The sequence below is a fragment of the Artibeus jamaicensis genome, unplaced genomic scaffold (genome assembly GCF_021234435.1).
Source record: "Artibeus jamaicensis isolate MK-2021 breed Jamaican fruit bat unplaced genomic scaffold, CSHL_Jam_final contig_851, whole genome shotgun sequence".
Lineage (NCBI taxonomy): Eukaryota > Metazoa > Chordata > Mammalia > Chiroptera > Phyllostomidae > Artibeus > Artibeus jamaicensis.
This window is the reverse complement of record NW_026521986.1, coordinates 17491298-17516910: the sequence shown is the minus strand read 5'-3', so window position 1 is coordinate 17516910 and position 25613 is coordinate 17491298. Positions and strand designations below refer to the sequence as shown.

Genomic DNA, 25613 nt, shown 5'->3' with positions numbered 1-25613 from the left:
AGACCAGCAATTCGAAGATGCAACAGATGTGGCGGACAGACCATTTATCATTTTCACCTCTGCTTCCCCTGATTCTCCAGAAGCCTCTTCAAATGCTCTAAATGATAAAAAGCAATACTATGTAAACCCAACTTAATAAATATCCAATTTCCCCTGACATGACACTGAGAGAATACCACCAGCCTTCAGCCTTCTCTGCCAGGTGGGCAGGTCTGGAAGAAGCGCACTTTGCCATTATGGGAAGGCGGTCAGGCTGGGCAGTGGTCCTTTGTGGTCTCCTCCTTGTTTTATTTAAGAATCTATATCATAAATCTGAAGGGAAACCAGTGGGGAAGGTTATCGTTTCTGATCAAACAAAACAGGTGCCCTGACATATAATTTTCACTGCTCTTGAAAGGCTCATAATTAAAAAATGAATCCAAGAGGATTTACTGTAAATTACACACAGGGAGGAAGAAATTAATAGGATGTCTTTTTTACGCTCTGCAATAACTAGGTAAAGAAAAGCTAGTGGTTGCCCAGTTCTCCCCAACCTTCTGCCCTGTAAGTGGTGAAAGGAGGTCACCAAGAGTTTCAGGACAGCAGCAGCAGGCACTCTGGTCCTTTTCACCGTTTCCCCTATTTTACGAGTGAAGGTGAGGGTGACAGGACATAGCCCCATAGAGCCTAGACAGGAGTCTAGTGGGCAGATGTTACTTAAAACAATAGCAGCTGCTCTCCCAGTGTTGACCACATTAATTTCTCCACAACAGATTTCAATGGAGGAAAGTTATATTTGAAATAACGATTTTCAAAAATCCCTCTGCCTTAAGGTCCCTCCCCCTACAGAATTTCATTTCATGCATGTGTATTTCAACAAACATCTGTTTGCCCTTGTCAGACACATTTTATGTGTGATTTCACTAATATCATAGACACAGAAAATAAGGCATCAAGGAAGTACGAACCAAAAACAAAGAAATGTAAACGAATTCGAAGAAAATAATTGCTAAATTATTTGGTCTCTTAGCCTTCTCTGATCTTTATAACGATTCAATCCTACTCTTGTTCAAGACTTGTTATCAAAGCCTATTTAAGCAGCATGAGGTCCAGATGAGTGGGAAGACTTAGGTTTAAGAAGAACCAGCAAAAGAAAGAGCCTCTGCTGCTTCAGCCAGAACGACAGATAATCTGAGCAAACCGTGAAATAAAAAACATTGTGTCCAAGCCCAACCCACCTCATCTTGCTGCCCCACTCCCTTTTTTTTGCACCTGTTCTTTACCTCGGGGAACTGACACCTTCATTCCACCCAAGCATTCTCCGCAAATTCCTACCATTCCCCAAAATGTTACATGTCCCCAAACTAGTCATGTTTGTTTCTCCTCCTTTTCCCTAACTCGCCAAACAAAACTCAAATTCCACCAGAGCTGCCGACTTTCGCCTAGTGTGAGAAGGATCATATAATAAGACTGACTACATTAACCAGTCAGGAATGATTCAAGGGCCTCCAGTGACATGTGAGTTTAACAAGATTCTATTTTCCTAAAGAAGCTTTACTGTGTGGGGATTTCAGGATGACAAAGGAAAAGAAATGAGGAAGTTCAAGTATGTAATGGAGGATAGTGTACAGCCTAGAACAAGTTAATAAATGTGCAGCATATGTCTTTCCACAAAGTCCCATTTCTGCACAGGTGGCAGACGTGGCTAGTGGAAGCCGGAGCTCCTCCTTGCTGGATTTGCCTGCTGCCCTCACACGTCTTGCTAGTGTAAAGCTTAAAGTGAGAAAGTGAGAGAGTGAGAGGTACCAAGAGCTGACAGGCAAAGCGAAGCCTGTTTGCCGTTCTTGCTCTAGGGACCTACGCAGGCAGGTCTCATCTGGAATGCGTGCCTAGCTCAGGGTGTTCTTGTAACAGCATTTTCTCTTCCTTCAGATGAGCTAACTTGGGATAACAGGGGCTTCTTCAATGACACTGTTACTGCTACTCAAAACACTTAGGAATTCCTAGGAGCTGCCCTCAGCACTGGTTTGTGAAACACGAACTCTCCATTCTCTCTCTCTCTTCTCCCCTCTTTCCCCCCCATCTGTAGGCAGTCTGTCTGTCCTCTTGTCCTCCCTTCCCCAGGCCCACTTCTTTCTTTTCTGCCCTGTCCCTAGGATTCACCCTGCTTTCCTCTCTTCTTCACATCTGCCATCACTTTTCCTTTCTTCCCCCCAGTGAGTTTCTCCCCTCCTAGGTGAACTGTAAGGGGGAACGAAATCTTTCACTCCCTGCCCAAGTCTTTCTACTTTCATCAATGCCTTTAAATCATTTCCTTTGAAATCTTTTTTTTTCAGTGCATGGAAACAAAGTACATTCAATGAACAAATGCATGTTTTACAGATTGTAAAAATCACATAAAAGTATCTTAGTAGGCATTCATGGTTTCATCTTCCTGATGCATCTCTATAAACACCCAACACAAGAGTTTGCTATTATAATCAAGTCTTACAATCTTCCACTTGCATTCCTACATTCTGAAGTGTAGCAAGGAACTTGGCCTGCCCACTCTGGACTCAGTTTTAATAGCATTTTCTTTCTAACTTTATGAGGAAGTTTGTAGCCTACGGCAGAGGTCACCAAAGTATGGAGCCTGCATCCTGTTTTCATAAATACATTTTTATTTGGGTACAGTCACACAGTTTTTATCTCTAGTAAACACCAGAGATAACCCACCAGGGAATTTTGAACTTGCTTGAAACGACTGTACCAATACAGCAGCCCCATGCCTGAGATGGCCACCAACATTTCAGGTACAGTCCAGAACAATGTGGTTTCTGCACACCACAGGGTTTCTTTTCTTTTTTTTAAAAAAAAAAAGTCAGACAATATCTATTTCTACCCCAAGCTCTGAAGGACAGAAAATCAGTTCAGATTTTCTAAAAGGTTTAAGCAATGGCAGCTTCACTGGAATAAGGTCACTGGACCCAAGGGGGTACTGTATATTTTGAGGTAAAATTTGGAATGTATGGTTCCTCCTGGCCCTTCCCAGAACCTTCACATCTACTTTATAAAAGCAGTGCCCACTTCAAGGAAACTGTCAGAAAAATAAGAAAACATTTCTTTTAAAAATGGACATGTTTTACAAAACCAGTAGCACATGATCTCTCTCAAAAACGGTGCTCATGGCTGTACCAAATCCTGTTTTCTCAGTAAGTCATACTGAGCAAGAAAGGAAGATAAATCACCAGGAAAACGCAAGTGAGCTGGTGATAATCACCTAGTTATCACCGCCATGAAATAGTCATTAAGTTATATGCAGCATAAATCTCACTGAGTTTTGTAAATTATGGTGGCTCTTGCAGGCCAAATAGAGATAAACCATACTACGACTCTGGCTGACTGTCCCCGGGCTCCATGGCATGCCTTTGAAAGTGCTTAAGCTCAGACTCACAGGACCCTGTGGTTCCTGAAGCATCTGAGAGCACATTAAATGTTCACAACCCTGTTCAAGACCTCTCTGCCCCATTTTGAAGGTGAAGGGGATCGTTTCTAACCAGCTGTTCCCGGAACTCCTAAACGGTGCCTTGGCTCACGTTGAGACCAGACAGGCTTTCAGCTCAAACTTCTGACTTCAAGCTGTTCCTATTTCCAGGGCATATGGGAGGGGCAGGGGCCGGAGATGGGCACTGCCTCAAGTGTTGGGCTTGTATACGGTGTTGGCCAGGCAGCCACCTCCACTCGGGACACCAGCAATGAAATTCCAGCCTCTGCTTTCCCTGGTAGACCAGCACATTAGTGCAACTCGAATGCAAAGATCCCCAGCAAATGTTCCTTCTCCTCTTTTTTGGAGGTTGGTGGCAATCCCCAGTTGATCTTTCCTCTTAACTGCTTTCCCCCCTCCTATTTAAACTGAATTCTTATTGCTCCAAATTAAATCCATTCGTTCTAGCCTTGTCACTGCTAACTAATGAGAACAATTCCTCTCTTTGCTCTTGGTGGCTGCACTCTGGGTACTTACGGATGAAAATCATATCCTCCTTTAGCCCACTTTCTTAACTGCAGACTGCACAGGTGATAAAATGGGTTAATTGTTGCTATTAAAATATTTTCTATCCTCATAATGAAGTAATTTTTCCTCCAAATCATTTTAATTTCTTAGAATTGCACTGCATTCTTAATGATCTGCAGTGATGGAGGGTGCAGTCCTATTGGGCTGGTGTTGAATATACAGGACACACGAACACACCAGCTGCTGGTCACTGTGCTCATTTCTTTCTGCCCTGCCCACTCCGACCTTTTTTTTTTTTTTTAATCACATGTTCCTTACATCTCTATGAGAAAGTTAACAGCCTAGAGCAGGGGCACAAAAGTACAGACAGCAATCTGTTTTAATAAATATATTTTGTACTGAAACACAGTCACATATGCTTTTTCAAAGCACATTGCCTATAGCTGTAGGGTGGCGTAGCTCTGACAGAGACTGTATGATCCCCGAAGACCAGAATATTTACTATCTGGCCCTTTATAAAACACTTTGCTGACCCCAGCCTAGATCATGAACATGCAAACTGGTTTTGCTGCTTAAACCAGGTTAAGATGAATCACACCAGGTGCATCTGTTACTCACACCTAGCAGTCTGCTCAAAGTTTCCAGACAGGCCAAAGCACACAGTTAGGATGCGAATCTCTGTGGACAGGGTTTTTAATTGTCCATTCCTAAGGCACCCTAGAGGCATCATGGTTCCCAACTGAAGAGGAGAATGAGGCTTAACACACACAGACAATCCCTTGGATAGGACACCGACACATGTAGGCAACTTTTATAAGCATGCACCCCTGTGCCATGTCTGTCTAGAGCGTTCAGCTGTATTTATCTGGCTCACCAACTCAGATCACCAGGAGGACAAGAGGATCCAGGCGGAGGCCTGGTACTCACTATGTGCAGCTGGAGGAAGTCACCGAGGCCTGGGGCACTGTCGATGCGAACCAAGATGCCATCCTTCACAGTGGTGCTGAAGCCCACAGCAAGGCGGTCTGAGCGCGTGCTGGGTCTGTCGTTGGCCGGCCAAGTGTAGAGGATGAGGCCTCCACTCTTCCCAAAGATGTAGGTAGCGCCAGCTGCAAATGCAAGTAGAAAGGGAGCTGTCAGGGCACTGAATCACGTGCTGCCAGAGGTAGGCACACTGTTGAGACTCTTATGGGGAGGAAATAGCCCCCACATGCCAATAGTTGGTGACTGAGAGGGATGACATCCAAAGCCTCTAATGGCGGCTGTCACCCCAAATTAAAGATGCAGGCAAAATGAATTAATAACAAAGCAGATGTTGGCAAGAGACAGTCTAAACATCTTCAGTTCCTGCTGCCTCATGGCAGAGGGCGAGTCACATGCTGTGTCTGAGAGCTTTGGGACATGTGACAAACAGCTTTTCCATCTTCCTCAAGAGCAGGGTTAAGTTTTCCATCTCTGCCAGGAGAGCCACCAGTAGAAAGTGACTCCCCCCATCTCTTTAGCTATCAGGACATTCTAGTCCGTGGAGCTGGGAGGAGCTCCAGAGACACCTCACAAAACTGCAGGTAATGTGGAGGGTACCAGGCCATCACTTCACGCCTGGACTTCTACCACCCCCACAGCAAAGAAAGCTGCAGCCTCAGAAAACCAACTGATGTGACTGAAAGCTTTTGCCTAGTTCACTGTTATGTTGCTATACAAAAGGTGATAAAAATTAATTTCAGAAGCCTTTGAAAAGTTAACCTTATTATTTTCCCCTAGTGGTGGTGCTTATCTGATATTATACCATAGTTTCCATCTCCTTTTCCAAACTAAATTACAAAAAAGAAAGAAAGAAAAGTAAAAGAAGACATAGGAGACAGAAAAAAAAATCTCAGTATGAATGACAAATAGTGTTGTCAATTATGACATTTTGATTTATCAGTGTTTTTACTATCATGCACTGTTATTAGTTATAAACCAAGGCATTAGTAACAAGATATTAATGTAAAATATTTAGAAAGAAAGCAGAAAAAAGAAAACATCTGCACCTCATAAATTGAAAATATCTGGGTTCATAAAACAAGTTTTTATTTTTATTTTTCTTATATTATTATTAATTATTTATTGTACTATTTCCTTTTTTAAAAAAAATATACAATCTTTAACTCTGAATTTGGGGAAACGCATTTAAATTTGGTGGCCAGAATAGACCACAGGATTGCAGTTTCTATGGCTGTATGTATGTTACCCACAGTGAGTACTTCCATATGTTACCATATCTTCAAGTTCAAAGACCATTTGGCACCAGATTGTCTCATATGTTTCCACTGAACACAGTCCAAGGCTTGAAAATATTTTAAAGCAACATTAGACAAGCACTCAGATATCTTTAGCATTCACTGAAAATCTTAAGCACTGGTCTACATTTAGTTTACAGAGACTATTAGGTTGAATGATGTTGTTTGAAGAAGAAATGAGTTATGCAGCTCATTTAGAAATAATAAAGTAAATGCTACGAGGCTAGAAATAGGAGGATATGTCATGTATCATCATTGTCTAAGCACTCAGCCACATTATATTCTGAGACACATGAAATCTAATTTGTCCTTTTTGAGAGGTCACTTCTAACTGCTCCAATATGTTCAGTTTGTGTATTACATGTAATATAACATTATTTTCCTTTAAGAAATTTTTCCATCCTTAGCAAAGAGTGTCTGAAAAGCCCTCCAGTCATCTGGAGAATTTGGGATTGTAGTATGGAAATTTCTGGTTAAAACCATATGCAAAACAATGTTTGCTCCTCACCGTCCACAAAACATACTCAAAGCTTCTTAAAATTAGAAATATGGATATAATGATGTGCCCTTGGTATCTCTTCATCTGTGAAGAATTTAAATAATTCTCTTGCTGTGGATCATTGCAACTGTCACACCACAGCCTTTACTGTGCATTTGAAAACCAAAGGTTACTCAGTGATTAATGTACAGAATCACCAAAAAATGCTAATCAGCCTCTCACATTTGTTGCAATTTATAAAATCTCATACTATTCCATCCTAAATATATAGCAGATTGTTGTGGACACCTCTGCCTGGTTCTAGGAATTGGAACTCCACCCCCTGTGGCTAAGGAGGAGTCAGTGACCTCTGGAATGAGAGCCGTAGGAGACAAAGCTTGTCTCTGGTAGCAAATGCTGCCTCAGTTTCCTCTCTGCCCCAAAGCATAGTCAGAAGTCCTTGATGAGTAAGACCCCTCAGAGGAGGGGCAACCGAGGCCAGACATGATCACTTGGGAGGTCATCATGGAAGGACTCAGGGGGCTGCAACAAAGAGCAATGGACTCTTCTTGCCCCTGACTTTGACATAGCCAGAGTCCCCTTGTGCTCTGGGAGAAGTGTTTCCTGGCTCTAATCCCCTTAAGCCTGAATACCTGATGGGGAGAGGTACAGCTCCTTGATTGCTAGAGTGTGTCCTGGGGGAAAATCTGGCATCACAAAGACTTGCTGATAAACCTGTGAAATCTGCTCTGCTAAGAGTACTTTCATTCATTTGTTAAGGGTTCGAGCAGGAAACCCTAAAGCTCTGTTCCTGACAGACTCTGACTCAGACTAAGCCCTCAGATTTCTTTGAAATGTTATCTACTGTTTGATCCTGTACTCCTGCGTAGTACAACCCAGTAAAAGGCTCTGGAGGAGGGAGCTCAACGCCTTTTTCCCCTGAGAAACTGGCCACTGCTCAAGGCTTTTTTCCTCTGGGAAACTAGCCACCTCTCCTTACCAAGCAGATCACATCACCTCTCAGTCTTGTTTACTCTCATCCATGGCACATGGGGAGACTTGTGAGGAAAGTCACCCCCACAGCCGATTCTGCCACAGAGATAAATCCATACTTGATCAGGAAATGATTTTGTCACTGAGAAAAGAACAATTGGAAAGCTGGTAACAGTAACAGATATGCATGGTGCTTTACAGTTTGAAAAACCTTTTCAAATTCATTAAGTGGATCATCCCAACTGTTTTATGGGCTATCTCATTTGGTAGCACTGTTTGGAAACAGATCCAAATATCTGACTTAATTGAGTGGCACCTTCTTTAAGTCTGCAGCTTCCCCTTCCTGTCTCCAAAAGCTTGTCTTTACCGTATGCCACTCAAGCGCTTCATATAATTATACAATAAACTGCACCAATAATTCAAAGTTGACTGGACTTCATTCTTTTCACATCTTCTCATCAGAATAAAATGGCACAAGAACAATGCCATAGCCCCCAAATTTGGCATGTTTTCAAAAGCCGGTCTGGTCTTCTCACCATATAAATAACTTGACAAACTTTCTACTCTGCTTCTATTACTAAACCACCGCAGTGTTCAATAATTTTCATTAAAAAGAAGAACATTTTAAAAGATAAATATACAACCTCTTATATACAATGGTTAGGAGGTCATCATGGCTTCAGTTTTTAAATAAACAAAGAACAAAATCTCACTGACAATATTAGGCTAAGTAGATACAAAATATGATTTAAAATCTTTTATTGCTTCCATTATTCTGAATTTAGGATGTCACTGTGTTATATCATTCTAACTTTGTAGGTCAAAAAGGCATAAAAGATACAATGTCCTTACCACATGGCTTATTCTGTTATGTAGAAATAAATATTAAAGTATATATTCTTGGTATTGAATTTACTAGTAAGGGTAATAAAGACCCTGAATGCTCCATGGTCCAATCTTGGCTTTAGAGGAAGCTAATAGTTACAACTTCCTCTCTGGTAACCTGTTATTTTTTTTCCTCCTCAGTTACTTTGCTATCTTGAATGGTTTTAAAAGATAAATACAAGCTTTCACTTAATTTTAATATAAAATGCCTACAGACCCAGGGGGAACATGGAATTATTTTGGTTTACATTTTCAAATTAAAAAGTTAATTTTGTTATTTTTAAATGTGGATTACAAATCAACTTTTTGAGAACAACCCAGAAACTCTAAGAACCATTCTTAATCCATTAAAGATTTTCATTTCTAAGCCATGCAATATCACATCAAATGCTCGCTCCCTGGAGCCTAGTAGTTCTGATTGCTGGTTTCTCTCTGTGCTTAGTATGCTGGTGCCAAAACCATATTACATTTATTAAAATCTGAACTATGTAAATTTCCTGCTTGCTAGCAAAAAAAATGATCAATTCAGCTGAAGGAAAAATTACTATGGTAGCATTTTGGGCATTTAACATTGCAGGATTTAAAGTTTGCTGGCAGCCAAGGTTGCTTTGGTCAGTTCCAACCAACACAGTGTTTCAGAAATGAAATCTCCACACTGTCAGCATTAACCAAGATAAAGGGGGTATACTCCATCTTCAAACAGTCAACAAGTATGACATGTTACGACATTTGAGATGCGGCTTCTTTTGTCTCAAAGGCACCACAGTAAGTGTTGGGCTTAGTGTTTTTGTAATTGATTAGCTATTTACTGGGATGGTGCTGATGGTGATTTTGAGAGCTACATGGGAAGGTATAGATGCATTTTAGTGTTTATTCTTTGAAGGGGGTTGAATGGGTAGAACAGCCCCCCACTGAAATCATGGATAAACCCTGGGGGCAGTTTAATGCACTCATACAATCAGCTGATTAATTAGACTATCTGTGATTTCCCAAAAAGACTGAAGGATAAATTTTTTCCAGTTCACACATTTCCCCAAAAAATAGTTCTTAAATTTATGGTATTTATTACTGGTTACTTTACTAGAATCCAATTTAATTGTTGCTTAACTTTTCCTTATTTAGGACCACTTGAATAATTACTGTTATTGTTGTTTTGACCTATAAACCTCATAGCCCTGCCATTATGACACTGCTTCTACTTCTATTTTCATTATAAATATCATGTTACCTTTTGGGGATATTAATAATAAGAATACAATCATGGTCCTTTTTAAGATTTACATTAGATATAAAAATTGCATATATATATATAAACATGCATATGTGCATGCATATACACATGTGTGTGTAAAAACAAAGTTAGCAAATATAGTAGACTACCTGAAATTCATTTATTATTTTCCCCATCAAATATTTACAGATAAAATGGCTCCAGAGAAGCATTTAAATAGAATCTTAGTTGTATATTTATGTTTTTTTTTAAACAAACCTAAAGCAATTCAGCTTTCCCTGAGATAGTTTTCAGTGGGTGTTAAAATGAAGCAAGTTAGAAGCATCTCCCAGGGGAAGCCTTAGAGTATAAAATTTAAAGAGAACTAGATAATGAACTCGTGAATAAGTGTCACAGGTAGAATAATAAATTAAGTAATAAAAATGAATCTTAATGTGTAAACCACCTGGTAGGTAAGAAACAAGACGTCCAACTCCTACTCTAATGCTATTGGAACATTGTGTAAGAAATTAAGAATAAAATCTCATGACCCTAAGGCATGTGTCTATCTTCTATTATTTGGGGTTCCTATTTCTTACTTCTGTTTTATTACTCTCTCATCAAGCTTATCTACATTTGTGTTCTTTATTTTCAATTGGTAAATCCTTTTGAAAAATAAGTGGACTACCAATGACCTAAAATTTATTATGTCACGAAGGGTAACTATTGGTATTAAAACTATCTTCTATTCACATTAATTACTTTATAGCTCATAAAACTAAAATGGAAAGACTATCAAACTAACAAATACTTTTCTTCTAGCAACTGGAGGCATAACACTCAAGGATCTCATAATGACTGGTGGCCTAAAGGATGCAGTTTCTTGATTTCTTTTATTTAGCATGTTGCATGGTCCCTGCCCTCCAACACACACACAAACACACACACACACACACACACACACACCTGAGTCTGGCAGGGTGTCTATAATAATAGGGCCTTATATTTTCATAGCTCTAAATAACTTTCAAGTTGATTTCTTTGGAAGTAACTCATTTGATACCTCTTCCCCCAATACCACTAAAGTACTAATGGCACTGTTTTAGTTTTAAAAAATGAAGGTTAAATGAGATTAAAAGACTGGATCTAGTGTTAAGTGGTGGTGCTAAGAGTAGAACCAGAGCTTCCCTTTTTGACTCTACCCTCTGTCCCCTCTGGTTGTCCTGCTGACCCAGGAGATGAAGCTTCCTTACAGGAAGCCCCAGAGACCAAGAGCCCCATAAGGAGGAAGGGAGGGTGATTAACTGATGGAAAATCTATGAACAACAAAACCTCTATATTCCAGGGTAAGCCACTAGGGAGTACTAGGTAAGTGATAGATAAGTGATACAGGTTTTACAAACAGCCCTGCAATGCATTTATTAAATGAATAGCTTATTGTGATCTATTTTGCCTACTCTGAATTTTTTAAAATAAACATTGAAAGCAATAATAAAGTAGCCTTAAATAAAGCAAAAACTGAAGGGGTTGAACATTAAAAAAGGAGATTTCATTAATATAAAAAAAAAACATCCTTTATCTTTCGCAAAGAAATAATCAGATTTACTGTTCAGCTAATAGAGAAACTGACAACATGGCCAAAGAGTGAAATATATTATCAGGGACAGCCAAGCCCCATTTCCTAAACAAGGCTCAGCTAAGGCGAGGGTTCCCTCTATATGGGGCAATTTCTTCCCCTCTCTTGAAGAATCATTTTTTAAAAAGCACTACACCAGACAGACAAACAAAATAATGAAACAGAGGTAAGCAGGTCCCAATATTCTAAAGGAAGGTTTCAAGTCAAAGACTTCCCGACAGAATCGGTATTGGTTCAGCTCGGTATAAATTTGCTTGGTAATACTAGAAGTCAAACTTGTGCACAGAATGAATCCATTATATATTGTATCCAATGCCAAAGGTTCCATAGGAGGTAGTGGGAGAAGATATAAAACCAATTAATTCTACCTATTAACCCAATTTTTTACATGAGTTAAAAAGTCCACCATTATTCAATCCTGGTAATAAATATCATTTTAAAAAAGACATTCTTCTTGAATATATATGTCATGTGCAAACCCTGTCCCTGCAAATATGCTTGGTGGGACCATGGCATGGGCATGTTACCATGGATTTTCCTGGGAACCTGAAGAGGAGCTAAGTCATTGCGCTATTTCCAAATTGGATTCCAACTATTGCAATGGCGCACTGCTGTGATTCCTTATACACACATGTACTATGAAATCGCACATAGATGCTGGGCATGTTCAGGAGGGCTGACCAGTACATACATCATGACACTTTTTGAGTCTTACAGGTAATGATATTTTCAGAAACACATTTCATCAGAAAACATTTTAAAAAATTATTTGTACTCCTCAGATTCAGGATGCTTCCACTAAGAAAAAAAAAATGATTAATGGTAAAGAAGACAATGGTTTCCACATTGAAACTGATCTAAATACAAAGCTTCCAGGGACACTCTTAAATTTCCCGTTGCTTAAAAAAATTATCATAAGCTCATTGTTCTCCTTTGGAGCAAATATTTCCTTCATAAACCTTTGGTAGTGTTTAACAATACTAATTATAATACTAATGTTCATACTAATATTAATATTCATACTAATTATATGTATGAATAATTTATGATACTGGTGTGGGCAAAAGGTAGGTTTAAAGTTGTTTGTATGGAAAAAGGCAAATATATATTAATTATGGTATTATTTGTCTTTTTCCATAAGAATAACTATAAACCTACTTTTGCCCACTCCTGTATATTGATGCTATATTATATCATAGTATACAGTATAATATTATGAATTCATATATCTTTCACTTTAAATATCATTGCCTTGGTGGTTTGTTAGGGCTGCTATAACAAGGTACAAAAGACTGGGTGGCTACAACAAAACTTTATTTCCTTGTAATTCTGGAGGCTAGAATTCCAAGATCAAGGTGTTAGCAGTGTCACTTTCTTCTGAGGCCTCCCTGCTTGGCTGGTAAACAGCTACCTTCTCACTGTGCCCTGACATGGCCTACCCTCTTTACTCATCTGTGCCCTAATTTTCTCTTTTCATAAGAACACCATTCATACTGGATTAGAGCTCATCATAATGACCACATTTTAACTTCATTACCTCTTCAGAGATGCTACCTCCAAATACAGTTACATTTGGAGGGACAGGAGGTGATGAGAAAAACATAGGAACTTTGGGAGAATATAGTTCAGCCTGCAGCAGTTGCTATCCCAGTTGTAAAGATAAGGGAAGCTGTGGAATGACGTGCCCAAGATCTAGTGGCATCAGGAAATTAATCCAAACCTCCCTGAATCTATGATCTACTTTCTTTTAATTGTGTCAAACTGTATTCCTAATAGGCTTTCCTTTGGGAAATAGCTGTTACCTTTACCTGTGCACCTGTATGGGAATGGCGATGAGGATGGAGAGAGGAAACACAGAAACAAGATGGAAACACAGTTCCCTCACAATGGAAATGGCCGTGCAGGCTGGACCATTTTACTTTACTTAAGTGACAGTGTTTGTTTTTTTTTTATGAAGTTGGTGTCTGTAAAGTGTGTGAAGGAAGGTCAGACAACAGGTGGCTCCTGATTTGATTTCTTTATCTAAGATAGTTTCTTACATAGCAAAACAAAATAAATTCTAGTAAATGGCACAGTATTCAGGTTTAAGAAAATATTAAGTTTTAATGTCAAACAAAATGAAAATCTAAAACCCTTCTGTACCACCAGCTCCTGGAGGAAAGGGCTGTTTAATTTATCTCTCTTTCAACACTGAATTCTCAGGAATAAGTGCTGTTGAATTAATCAATAAAACTTGGCTCACCTATTCTTTCGTATCTCCACATCGTCATTCAGGCATCTATCCATTAATCTACCTCAACTTTTTGTCATTTCATCTCAATGTGGAAATACTTTATAAAGACCCATCGATTAGAATTTACAACATACCCTATGATGGAATAGGACACAGCTTCCAATTTATAAAAGATATCTAACCAGAAAGACTATTAAATAATGTTTATTTGGTGAATTTTGGGCAGGCTCAGGTAACAAAATCACACCCACTTTTAGTCAAATTGCTTTATGTTACCCTTCATTTTTCTAAATCTCATTGCTCTATCTGTTCATCTATAGATACATATAATATTCTATTTTATAAAACATGAACTAAGTGCAAAGACCATGCACACATTTGTCCTTAGGCAAAATATAAATGCATAAAAAGTAAAAATGATCACTTACAATTACTCATCAGTCTTTTCTGTAGCATTTTTTTGAAACTCATCCCTTCTGGTAAGATCTCATGGGACATAGTTAGAATAAAAGGGAAGTTCAGAGCACATTCATCTGCCTTCTTTTATTTCACAGGTTTAGAACCACCTTCTCTAATAAGAGCAATCAAGGAATATCTAAATACTCAATATAAAGGGCAGTTGCTTATTTCCAGTGCTTTGATTTACATGCTTGATAAGACAGATTCCACACTTTCAAGGGACCAGAGTCTGTAAACAGATGACTTGGATATATCTGTGACTCTAATTCATAAAACACTATTTTACTGAAAAAGTTGACTAATATTTTTAAGGGTAATTACTCTTACTTCTACAACACAGATATCTCTTTGTCATAGAACATATGAGGTCTGTCTGGAAAAAGTCCAATGATTGTTAATATAACAAGAATAGTTTGCATGACATTAATGTAATCTGGCAGCCAAGGAGAGTGGACTGGAATGTGCATGCATGAACAATGATGATTTCATTGTACTAATCATTGGGGGTGGTGGACACGGTTGAGTTGAACATATGTACTCTGGCCAGCACACTCAAAATGACTGAGTAAGTACAGCAACAAATTCGCATCAAAGTTTGCATTAAGCTTGAACATTCCTCCACGGAAATTATTTTGTATGATTCAGAAGGCTGCAGCTATGGGCAACTGGTGTCTGGCAGCTCATCGTGACAATGCATCGGCTCAGGCATCAAATCTTGTGCAGAAACATCAAATTACCCAGGTGACTCAGCACCCCTACAGGCCAGATTAGGTACCCTACAACTTCTGGCTTTTCTCAAAACTAAAATCGCCTGTGAAAGGGGAGAGATTTTAGACCATCCATTCTGTTAAGGAAAATATGACAGGGCAGCTGATGGCAATAGGGAGGAATATGTGAGGTCCCACGGCGACTACTGAAGGGGACTGAGGCATCATTGTCTTATATACAATGTTTCTTGTATCTTCTTCAATAAATGTCTCTATTTTTCATATTACATGTCTGGGTGCCTTCTGGACAGACCTTGTATGTCAGCATTAGGCAAAAAAAAAAAGAAAGTTCAACTATGTGGCCCATTTTCCTGTTCTGTGACAATTACTTAGCTTTATTGTGCCTCAGTTTCCCCATGATTAAGTAGGTGATAATATCTCTTTTACCTACTCACCTCAAAGAGTTGAATTAGGGTCAAGATGGCTATTAATGTATGCTATACAAAACTCTGGAAATAGTTTAGTATTTCCATTTTACGGTGATCATTTCAAAGTGAAGGAATTACCCAAAGTTTGGTATTTGCAGAAGACTTTGATTATCTCCTATGTCCCACATAGTCTCCCTCTACTTGGAAAATTAGCCCCTTCCTGTGGAAATTACTACCTTCTCCTTTTCCAATGATGTGATTTGAATGAAAATTGTGAACCACTTTACAAATTTTTCCTATGCATACAGCTGGATTGGTTAAGATGTGGAAATTAACCCAAGTTGGACCAGTCAGAGCCTTCACTGAATGCTTTTTAACCTGGACTCAGACAAACACTCTCTCGGTCTCTGTCTGACAAAAAAGATATGCACACAACTGCCATGGCAACCTTTCCTACCACGGGGAAGAAACTGCAAGAAAAAATAAACCCTGACTCAAAGAGTGAAGTCAAACTTTTGAATAAGAGTTGGACACGGAGCCCTGGCTGGTGTGGCTCAGTGGCTGAGTGCCAGCCTGTGGACCAAAGTGTCACCAGTTTGATTCCAAGTCCATGGACAGGCCTGGGTTGTGGACCAGGTCCTCAGTAGGAAGCACACAAGAGGCAACCACATACTAATCTTTCTCTCCCTCTCTTTCTCCCTTCCTTCCCCTATCTGAAAAAATAAATAAATAAAACCTTTTTTAAAAAAGGGGGTGGACACAGAAAAATCTTAACATTTTTTGGCTACTTGGCTTTACTTGTCCATGTTGTGAAATTGTATCTTTGTCTTTGTGACATAAAATTCTCATTAACTAACTTGTTTAGTCTAAGCTAGTTCTAATTTTATTCTCCCACAACTAGACCAGTCCTGGATAATAGAGAATCCCTGGAAATTATCACCATGCCTGGAACACATGGAGGGGCACAAAAGCACTTATTAAATGAATTGGCAAAAAAAAAAATGACCAATTTGATTGAGTAACAAGTTACCCAGGAATTTAACCTAAGAATAAAAGTACAGTTAGTTATATATATAATGAAATGAGAATGTGTGTAAAACTGATCGTGTTCTTGTTGACAAAGAAATTCTTGAATATTCCCATAATTAGGTTATATAAAACACTATATATAATACATTTTATAATATATCATATGATATATAACCCTTGCAGTGAACCTGTGCATAGTCAATGAGGACTACCCTCCATGTAATGTACCCAGAGAAGCAGTAAAAGCCCATCCAGGGGCCTCTGGCCATCTCGCCCTCTCTCTCTCTTAGAGAACAGCCAAGCCACCCCTTTTACTCCACGGGACTTCTGTTGTCCATGTGTATTTGTTCTCTAGCAGCCACAACATACATGGATCCTGCAGGCCAGGATCTGCCACATATAATTATATATTATATAATGTATTTCCATAATAAGATTATATTATATAATACATTTCTGGGTAACTTACCACTCAGTCATCTTGATCATTTTTTGTTACTGTGGTTGGGATGTTTCCTTTTCATTTTGACCTGGTAATTACTATTATTAAAACAATGTATTGATTTTTTTAACTGAAAAATATTGTAAGCTTTGGGGATTTGGAGTGCTCTCTCTCTCTTTCCACTACAACCACAATAACAAAAATCTATAAAATGAAATAATTCAACAAGAAAGCTACAGAAAAAGAGCTATATAAAGGAAACTATAATTTTTGAGGAGATAACACATATAGAAAGAAAGAAAGAAAGAAAGAAAGAAAGAAAGAAAGAAAGAAAGAAAGAAAGAAAGAAAGAAAGGAAGGAAGGAAGGAAGGAAGGAAGGAAGGAAGGAAGGAAGGAAGGGAAAGAAGATAAATAGTTATAATGCTATTGAACAGGAAAAATATGAATACATCAACAAACTAAATCTTTAAGGTGATGGGGTCTCACTTAGCAATTCTCTCCTATGGAGCCCTTGCATTGTTTGTTTTATGGGTGGGTATAATTTGGGGTACATGGTGTAGTTTGATTTAAGAAGACAGACAGAATATGTGGCTGAATAAAGAACTTTCGATTTCTTTACTCGGTAGATGGATAAGTTTTAGATAATTTTTTTAAAAAATGCCCACATAAAAAAAAAAGTTTCCAATCTAAGGCACAAGAGCAATATCTGAATCTTTTCACACAACTGACTTCATCAGAAGGCCTAATATAGAAAAACATAGTTTCTCTGCTTAATATATATAACATTTCCATCATTTAAATAAAATAAATCTCCAGGAATGTTAGACCAAATTATCTGGCTCTTCTTAAAATGATAGTTTATAGCTAAGAGTGACAGCAAAGACCAAACAGATCAAAGTCAGCTTCTGGTGGTCAAAGCTGTTTTGCATTATTTATTCAACAAAACTTTATCCCTCCCATATGATCAACAAACAAAGGATCATTGCATTATTATGTAATGTTTTGGTAATTAGTTTACAGTTTACTTTTAAAACTGATTTCCTCTGAATACATAAGCTCCTCCTAATTCTCTTAATCTTTTATTGTCTTTAAAGGCTCAGCATAAGCTATAAAGCTTCTATTTTTCTTTATTATTATAACAAGACAATTGCCCTTTGCTAATGTTTGGTGAGTCTCATTCCACCTGCTTATTTAATATATTTCAAACACATCCTCCATCTCAGTCTCTCTGCCTCCCCACCACACTTCCTGGTCCCTGTCCCTCAAAAGTGTGCCTGTTCCTCAGATCCTGGTGATAACAACAATTTCTTATTTATTCTTCACCCGGGACCTTGTGGGCGGTGGGCATATTATCCCTGCTTTAAAAAAATTTTCCCCCAATCATCAGGTCCTGGAGTCAGGCACTTTTGACACCGAGCCTTGCACTTCTCACGGAGCCATGCTGCAAGTACATAAAAAGTAATTTCCCAAGCCCCCTCTTACTTCTAATACGATAACTTCAGCAATGATTCAACAGTGCCAGTATGACAGTCTGCAAATAAACAGCAGTCACTTCCATCAGTGCTTGAAGATTTGTTATGATGGATATATTCAAACGCACCAGTCTCTTTTTAGAAAATGCAATTTTATGAAAAAAAATGGAAGGTAATTGGTCTTTAGCTCCTGCAGTAAACTTAGATAGCACCTGCCATATTTAAATTAATACAGTGCTTCTCCTAGTTAGATCAGGCCTTCTGATTAAGTCAATCATGTGGAAAGATTCAGACATTGCCCATGTGCACTCAGATTAGAAGATGTTTTTTTGATGTGGGTATTTTTTTTAATAATGTGATACTTGTCCATCTACTAAGTAAAGGAAATTGAAAGTCCTTTATTCAGTCACATATCCTGTCTGTCCTTATCTCTCAGCCTCAGCTTTTGCTTCACATTGTGTCACGTAGGTGGTAGGTTTATTGCTGGAAGATTCTCAAAAGCAATGACTTTGTATTTGAAGCCTCCGAGGGAACGCTGGGCCTGCCTGCCAGAGATCACATACACATCGCTCTCGAGGATTTATTCCCTTTCCCATTGTCCCCGTTTCCTCTGACTCCGGCTGCCACAGTGCAGATCAGAAAACTCAGAGAACAGCTTTGCTCCTTTTAATCTCTCCTAAACCAGCGGCAAGAATGAATCAGACTCACATAGCTGGAGCAGCAGAATGCAAAATGCCAGGGCTGGCATTTCAATCGACCCTCCCACTTCCAGAGAACGCCTGGATAAGGAGGAGTGAAAAGGCTTTTTCCAGTCGACAGATTTGGCTTGAAGGGTCTACCTGCATTGACACATTTGGTGGCCTAGAGGTAGCACTGGTATGACCTCTTCAGTAAGAAGGGAACACATTTTCTCAGAAGGAGGCCCTCTTATTGGTCACAATTAGTAAAGATCCAATTTCCTTTATTTAATCCAGTTAACTCAATCCCTTCATATGTTCCCAAAGTTTACTTTAAAGTAATCATTCTGCCTCGTCATAAACTTGGGGGGAAAAGCTTACAAACAACAGGGCACGAAGACATCTTACATTGACTAGATTACACCATAGTTTAAAAAAGTATCCATGTTTCACAGTCAAAGATGACTGTGTTGTGGAAGATCTTGCTGCCCAGCAGGAGCTAGGGTCTGCAGGAACATCGTTAAATTACTGGTTCCTTGAAAGCAATGGTGATGTCATGTGCTTCTTTGCATCCCCAGGATGGCCGAGTTCCATGCCAGATGCATACAATCCTGTGGCAGAAGGGCTGGGAAGATAATTTAGGAACTACTATTTAATCTCACTGTTTCTAGATGCAAATACTGAGGTCTACAGAGGTTACAGAATTTGCCCAAGGTCATGGTTGGTGAGTAGCAGAGTCAAATCACAACTCCTCTCCTGACTCCAGTACAGTGCCCATTCTATAGGATTTCCTGACACCTCCAAAGCAGGTGCTTAACAAAATAGAAGCAGACTCATAGACAGAGAGCAGGCTGACAGCTCAGGGGGTAGAGTTTGGAGGGAGTAGAGGGATGGAGCAAAAAAGAAAAAGAACTCATGGACACGAACAACAGCATGGTGATTGCGGGGAGGAGAGGGGTGGGTGGAGGTGGAAGAAGGTATAGGGGGGACGAATGGTAATGGAAAAAGTACAATACAAAGAATTAATGTAGCTGCTTAATGAAAAGCATGTTTCTTGTCAATTTTAATTAATCTGTTTACACTCTGTCACTTAAGGTTACTGTTTCCATAGTAAGAAGCCCTGTGGAGCAGGTTTAAAGTGCGTGCACATGAAAGAGAGAGAGAGAGAGAGTTGGAGCTACATCAGTATTTACTCTGCATATATATGCTTTCTTGGGTATATGGTGATCTGGAGCCATGTATTCGAATACATAAAATAACAAATCATATACAAAGGAGTCTTCTTCTGATTCATTATTCTTAGTCCACAGGGAAGTGAAGACAAAGAGAAGAGAAAATATCTGAAAAAGTTATAGTTCAATAGCTACAGAATCAAAGCTAAAGCTTGAATTTCTCTATTCCCTGGAAGAGGACCTACTTGCAGCTTTGTGGCATTTCTTTCCAAATCCTAAGGTCTCTACAATAGGGGAATAAGCCAACTGAAGTGCTCGTCCACACGTCTGTTCAGTGTGAACAAGTGTAAGGCTGATGACACAGTGCTCCTTGGATCCGATGCCAGACAGCTCGGGAGGCCAGAAACGAGAGGAGGTTGGAAGGGCATGCTACAATCTGAATGGGATCGCTTTAAAAGCACTGTGCAGCAGGAAAGACAAGTATAATGGCTATTTAATCATCTTCACTACGAAGTGCCAATTCTTCAGACTCTTATGACATTCATGAATGATGCAGGAGGCGGACATGACAAATGCGGAGCCATTCCCTGCGACAGACACTTTCAGGGAATTTATGCTCCCCTCCCCCCAGGACAAAAGGGCTCCTGGGCTCAGTTATCATTTGTTCTGGGAGAGAATTTACAGCCTCGCTAGCAACTCTTTTTACCCTACTCACTAAAGTGCTTATTTTGATATACGGACTGTGATTGTTCAAGAACAACTGTATCCTTGGAAATTCATGTGCAGTGAGCAGTCTTGCTGGCTCACTTTCCTTCACTCCATGCACTTCCATCATTTTCCAGGTTCTACAAGCTAGAGGACTTGGACACAAGTCTCTAAATCACATGTCCACCTATTTGGTCACACATACACACAAGCACACAGTACTCTTCAACATCTGAAAACCCAAATGCTGTTTGTACTCACTGGGAATCACATAATTCTCTAATGTAAAGCTATATGCACTGTTAACTATGCAGTAAACATCTAATTCAGTACCCTCTGCCTACAGAAAACCTGCATGTAGATAGTAAATGAGTGAATACATTCACAAATATGTGTTAAGTTCCTACTACATGCTAGAGTGCCAGAGAGATACTCTTACAATGATGGCAGAGAAGAAACAAACACATGGATTTATATTACAATGTCTGGGAGCTTTGGGTGTTTAATAAAGCATGCTAAGAGATAAATATGTCTTGGGAGACCTGTTTTAAATGAGGGGGGCAGGGTGGGTCCCTCTGCAATGATGGCTAGTGTGACCAAAGAACAATAGAAAGGACACCATGGTCCTTCTAAGGAAAGAGAGTTCAAGGCAGGGGAAACCAGGACAAAGCACTGAGGTCAGAAATGCATGTTGCTAGCTTTAGAGATGGCAAGGAAACCAGTATAGCTAGAGAAACCAGTATCTCTCACCAGGAAGAGAGAGGGAAAAAGAGTGATTGGAGATGTAAAGAGAGTGGATTACATAGAGTCGCACAGAAAGTACCTCATGTGGGGAGATCCTTGTCTGATTCTACTCTGAAATGACCAAACAGCTTCAAGTGCACACACATTTTAAATAGGACACTGAAAACCAGACATAAAAGGAAGGGATGTAGGATGCAGGGAGACCTCCAATGGCTGATGTATGAGAATCAATGGAATGAGCTTGAGGTAACATATCTATTAACCACAAGTCTTTGGGGGCAGGGCAGCCATGCTTATATACATAGGATGTCACACAGAAGAAGGACTATGCTCATGTTCTTTCAGAAAGTAGAACCGGTCACGATGGGTGATTAAAATGTCATCGCCATATATGTTCCTGCAGAAGCTGACCAGTCACTTTGCAGGGATGCCTGCAGGCCCTTTCCAGATGGTTCCAAAGAAGTCTTTTTGACAAAGATTATCTGGAACAGAAATGTTAAACTGTGGGAGAACAAACACATTGATCTAAATCAATCATTTAATTTTTTCTTGACAAAAAAAGTCATTTTCCCTTCTAGCAAATTGCTGCTACTTCTTTGTTGAAAAAATCAGTAACCATTCTGGGAAACATAAATATTCTATAAAGCCATATTTTCCCAACACATACTTTAACAGTTGGCAGAAACAACCTTGAGGGCTATATCCTCAAGGATATTTTTGGTCTAGAGTCTGTCTTCTAGGAAATTCCTAATAAAATCATCCATTTAGAAATATTTCTTTGATCACTAAAATAGCAGCCAAGCACAGTTCCTTTCTTGTTATCATGAAAATCCCAGAAGTGGTGGGAAGTCAGCAGCTAAAAATGTCCTTCCAAATCCTGGTAGACAGGCAAGACCATTTCCTCCTATTAATTTTCCACAGTATCAATAATTTCCTCTCTTAATGGAACCTAATCCAAAGGCAGCCATAATGATGCGAGTTGGAGTTCACAGGTGGGGGAAGCCATGGCTAAAAAGTGTATCTTTAAAAGGATTTTCATAAAGCTCTTCTTTTTGGTGGTCTCACTACTTTGTAACATGAAAAGGAATACTCACTTATGTATAAGAGTACACTATGAAGAAGCTACTTGTAAAGTATTTTAAAGGAGGGAAACTATTCAGATAGTATTTTGAAATAAAGAAAGGAAAGATAAAGGGAGGGAGAAAAGGAAGAAGACAGGATTAGTGGGTTTCTTATAAAAATCACAAAGTAAATCCTTGGCTGTATTCTGCCTGAGATATACCTGAGTTAATGCTTTTCCCCTCCAGGATGTTTCTGTACTTTTATGCGGCTAAAAATAAGCAGCAAAAGTAATAATAGGGATAAATAAATAGAACACACGTGGAAAAGTTCTTTAAAATTACAGTCTTTAGAAAAGAAATCAACAAAGTAAATTAATTACTGTTTGAAGAGATAAAGTGTCTTATTGAGATAAGGCTTTCAGAAAAAGGCTGTGTTCTACACATGGGGATAACAGAATAAACCATCAGACAAGAATGAAAGTAGGCAGAACAAGGAGGAACTTTGCTGACCATCAAAGGCAAAAGAAAACAAAAAGTCACAACAATAACAAAAAGTAAAACTGAAATAAGTTACTGGAGGAGCCCCAGAGGTCTGCAACCCAGCAAATTTCCACCATCACTCTTCATCATGTAGACCCTTGGTATTGTATTCATGGTCCCTATAGGTTTTGGATTGTCTTTGCCCTAGTAGAATGTAAGCTCAATGAAGTCAGAAACTTGTCTTGCTAATTGCTAAGACCCTAGGACATTGCCAGAAACATAGTAAACTTTGTCTAGTAATGTTGAATCAATAAACAGAACTTTAAGGTTTGTCCCTAAAAATAGGAGCATAAGTGGGATTATCTACCATCACACACTGGCCACTAGTCCCACTACTACTCTCCTGCTCATGATTCCCAAGTGGATTCCAAATTCCTTAGAACAAAATCAAATGCCTTAAAATGACCCCCAAGACCCTCTATGATCTGACTTCTGCCATTCTCCTGCTTCACCTGGCATCATGATTCCTTTTGCTCACTGTACTCCAGACACTGGGATTTCTTCTTTCCTCCCAACAGGTAAATTCCAAATGGCTTTCAGGAGCTTTCCTCTTCCTCCAGAAATCAACATGGGTGGCTCCTTCTCAACAATCAAGTCTCAAGTCACGGTTTACCTCCTCAGAGGCCTTCTTGGCCGTGCAACCAAAGGTAACAACCTTGGAGATAGTTCTCTACATTGTAGCTAGTAATATAGTTTTCACAGCGCTTACCACATCTTTTCCTTCTCCTCTGACTAGAATGCAAGTCCGTGAGTCCAAGTGTCTATCTTTCATGCTCACTATCATAACCTCAATGACCCAAACAATAGCTGGGCCAGAGTAAGCACTCAGTAATATTTAAGGGACAAAAAATATATCTTTAAGAAAACCTTGATAATAAGACTCAGTAACTTCCCAAAGTCCCTTTAAGCTATCAGTTACAGCTATCACTGCCATTTATCCATGCTACTTTGTGTTCAACCCAGAACACATAAAACTAACACACATTTTCACAATCTCTGTCCTACATAACTCTTCATTTGATCCATTTTTAAAATGGAAAGAATAATAGTGAGTTTCCTCTACTCTGTATGTTCTTAGAGAAATGAGTTAATGTACACAGAATCGTACTGAATTTATCCAAAGTGAAAAGTAGCACAAACTCAAAGCAGTGGCATGACCACTATTCCTTCATGGCTCCTATTACAGTTTTTCATAATAAGTATTTTCTCCACCCAATGGAGTGCCTGCCAGAAGTAGGTCCCTCAAATGGTGTGAAAGAGACATAACTTTTGGGGTATAGTTTTGGGGTGCAGTGCTCTCTCCAAAAAAGTGGCAGTGAAAGAGGCAAATTTAATGGAATCAATACTTTCAGCCCAGTGGTTCACACAAGTATTTTTCAGAGGAGCTAGATAAATAAACTCCAAAAACCTTTTTCTTTGCTGCAAATGCAATATATTGATTCAGGTCCCACTATTTCATGGCATTCACATGCTTTAGTAATACAGAGGATTTATTTCCATCCCTCTTCTGAAGAAGCTGAGGCTGCTCTTAGCCCTTATCACAAACAACTCCTTTCTCCTTCTCCTTTTTCCCTTCTATCCCCAGACCCTGGCACTAAATAAGGTGACTAGTGTATAAAACACTTCATTTCCATTCATGCAAATCTTTTTCACTTCTCCAAGGCCAATGGGGGCATACGCTAAGGAATAAATTCACTAGCAGTAGACAGGATGAGCAAGGGTGAGTGGTGGGTAGTTTGTTTCATAATGAGGGGTAGTTGATATTGTGAATTGATAACTAGGGCTTTTTAAAGAATAATAGATAGTTCAAAAACATTCTTGTCTCTGTAGATTCCTCATTCAGTACACCATAAGAAACTTCTTCTTTACTAAGCAGTTTTAAATGCTTTAGGGCATTTCTTTTGGGGAAGTGAGCCTATTGGCTCAAACAGAAGGGTTTCTAGAGTAAACAAGTATTTCGGTTCTGCCTTTGCCATTGGCTGAACTATCACACTGGTTAATTTCCTTAATCTCTCTGAGCCTATTCATTGGACAACTCCCACAAATTCCACAAAACGCATTACAGAATCATCTTCTCTGTGAACTTTTTCCATCCATCCAATCACCCATGTGGCTAATATTTATTAAGCACCTATTATTGCTTTTGGAAACATGTATTTAGACCTACTATAAATCAGATTTAATGGAGGCACTGGGAACACATTAAAAAAAAAAGAAAAGAAAAGTTAGCTTTTCCAACCCACCAACCCTGAATGATTTTTTTGTCTTTTTATCTTTCTGGTATGTAAGAGATGCTCAATAAATATTGTAGAGAAGCTGAATACATGAATTTTGTAATTTCCTCATTTTCGCAGTGAAAGTGCATGAACTCGGAGGGCCACCACGGCTCTGACATCACAGACGGTAAATGATTTTTCAGCTACTGTAATTGTACCAAAGATAACTTTGACTAATTGAGAAGCCCTGGTTGCAGTGAACCAAGCTGTCTCTGA

At 39.1% G+C, this 25613-nt stretch overlaps 1 protein-coding gene across 1 annotated transcript in view; it reads right to left on the bottom strand.

The window, feature by feature from the left end:
- The window catches only part of NRXN3 (neurexin 3), a 1496747-nt gene that overhangs the window by 339964 nt on the left and 1131170 nt on the right, over nucleotides 1-25613 (bottom strand). Inside the window, exon 16 of the mRNA XM_053673404.1 lies at nucleotides 4898-5079. Coding sequence (XP_053529379.1) covers nucleotides 4898-5079 — 182 coding nt within the window. The remainder of the gene's footprint in view (nucleotides 1-4897; nucleotides 5080-25613) is intronic.